The sequence below is a fragment of the Microsporum canis genome, genomic scaffold, assembly GCF_000151145.1.
Source record: "Microsporum canis CBS 113480 supercont1.8 genomic scaffold, whole genome shotgun sequence".
Lineage (NCBI taxonomy): Eukaryota > Fungi > Ascomycota > Eurotiomycetes > Onygenales > Arthrodermataceae > Microsporum > Microsporum canis.
In genome coordinates this window covers 1,056,912-1,058,049 of record NW_003299162.1, presented here as the reverse complement: position 1 = coordinate 1,058,049, position 1,138 = coordinate 1,056,912, and the positions used below count along the sequence as shown (strand labels likewise).

Below are 1,138 nucleotides of genomic sequence, written 5' to 3'. Positions count from 1 at the left end.
GACTTTGAGGGAATACAGCCGACGTTCAGGCAGGTTCCGCCAAGGTAACGCGCTTCTCGATGCAGACAGTCTTTAAATAAAAAAGTGTCAACGCGCGCAACGTCAAGACAGGCAAAGGACGAGCATACCTTTAGGCCTTCCTGACCGGCCTTGATGGCAGCAACGTAGCCAGCCACCCCGCCGCCTATTATGACCAGGTCATGTTCCTCTGCCGGGAATAACAAGATAGCAACGGTCAGCGCACCGGACAACTCATCCTCCACGGAACTGGCGTGTTATTCTCAGCCTACCTGACTCTGTCGCGTATCCTCTCCTCGATCTTGGGAGATAGTAAGCCCCAAAGGCCGGGTAAGCAGTTGCGGCGGTTCGTTGGGACGGAGCCCAAGCCGTCTGACAGGCACGGCGAGGTATGACCGTACGGAACATCGTTGTGTGGAGAGAGTAAAAAGCACTGCTTTCTAGGGCAATCAGAGACTATGGCAGCAGTCAATTGGCAGCTCACAAGCTCGTTTTACGAGGAAGACTTTGAAGATGAAGAAACCAACAACTTGATAAAGTCGAAAAGTTGAAGGTCGAAGTTCTTTTTTTTCTTTGACGTTGAAACTTGGTTTCCCGAAAGGGTAAAGCGTGGTCGGCGCCGGCGCGCGCTCTCCGTCGGCCTCTTCGGTAGCTTAGTCATACATACGTACATACATAGATGTGGAAGATACATGATGATAGATACATGATAGATACATGATGATAGATACATGATGATAGATACATGATGATAGATACATGATGATAGATAGTGAAGATGTAATGGTTGAAGATAACTATACAAGCTTGAGCTGTGCAAAGGTGCGCTCTGCATCCCAGGTCCACGGCGTATCTGCGGCAAAGAGAAGGTCCATGTCTTCGAGGGTGCGCTGGTTGGACTCTGGATAGAGCGCCCACACCATGGGGATGGTGATGGCGTTGCTGATGGCAAAGATGTACAGCGTCTTTTCGCCAATAGCATCGAACATTACAGGGCAAAGCAGGGTCTGTGATGTTAGTCGATCCGTGATGGTAGCCAAACTGAGGCGATATAGAGATAGACATGAACATACCAGCCATCCGTTGCCGACGCTCCACCCTACGACGCCCCACGCGTTGC

General features: G+C 50.6%; 1 protein-coding gene across 1 annotated transcript in view; it reads right to left on the bottom strand.

Annotated features, from left to right (window-relative positions):
- The window catches only part of MCYG_08327 (dihydrolipoamide dehydrogenase), a gene marked incomplete at both ends in the record, with an annotated part of 2,464 nt that extends 1,457 nt beyond the window's left edge, over positions 1-1,007 (bottom strand). The window contains 3 exons of the mRNA XM_002843198.1: positions 129-208; positions 291-474; positions 822-1,007. Of these exons, the coding sequence (XP_002843244.1) occupies positions 129-208; positions 291-474; positions 822-1,007 (450 nt within the window). The remainder of the gene's footprint in view (positions 1-128; positions 209-290; positions 475-821) is intronic.
- Between the last annotated feature and the right edge of the window lie 131 nt (positions 1,008-1,138).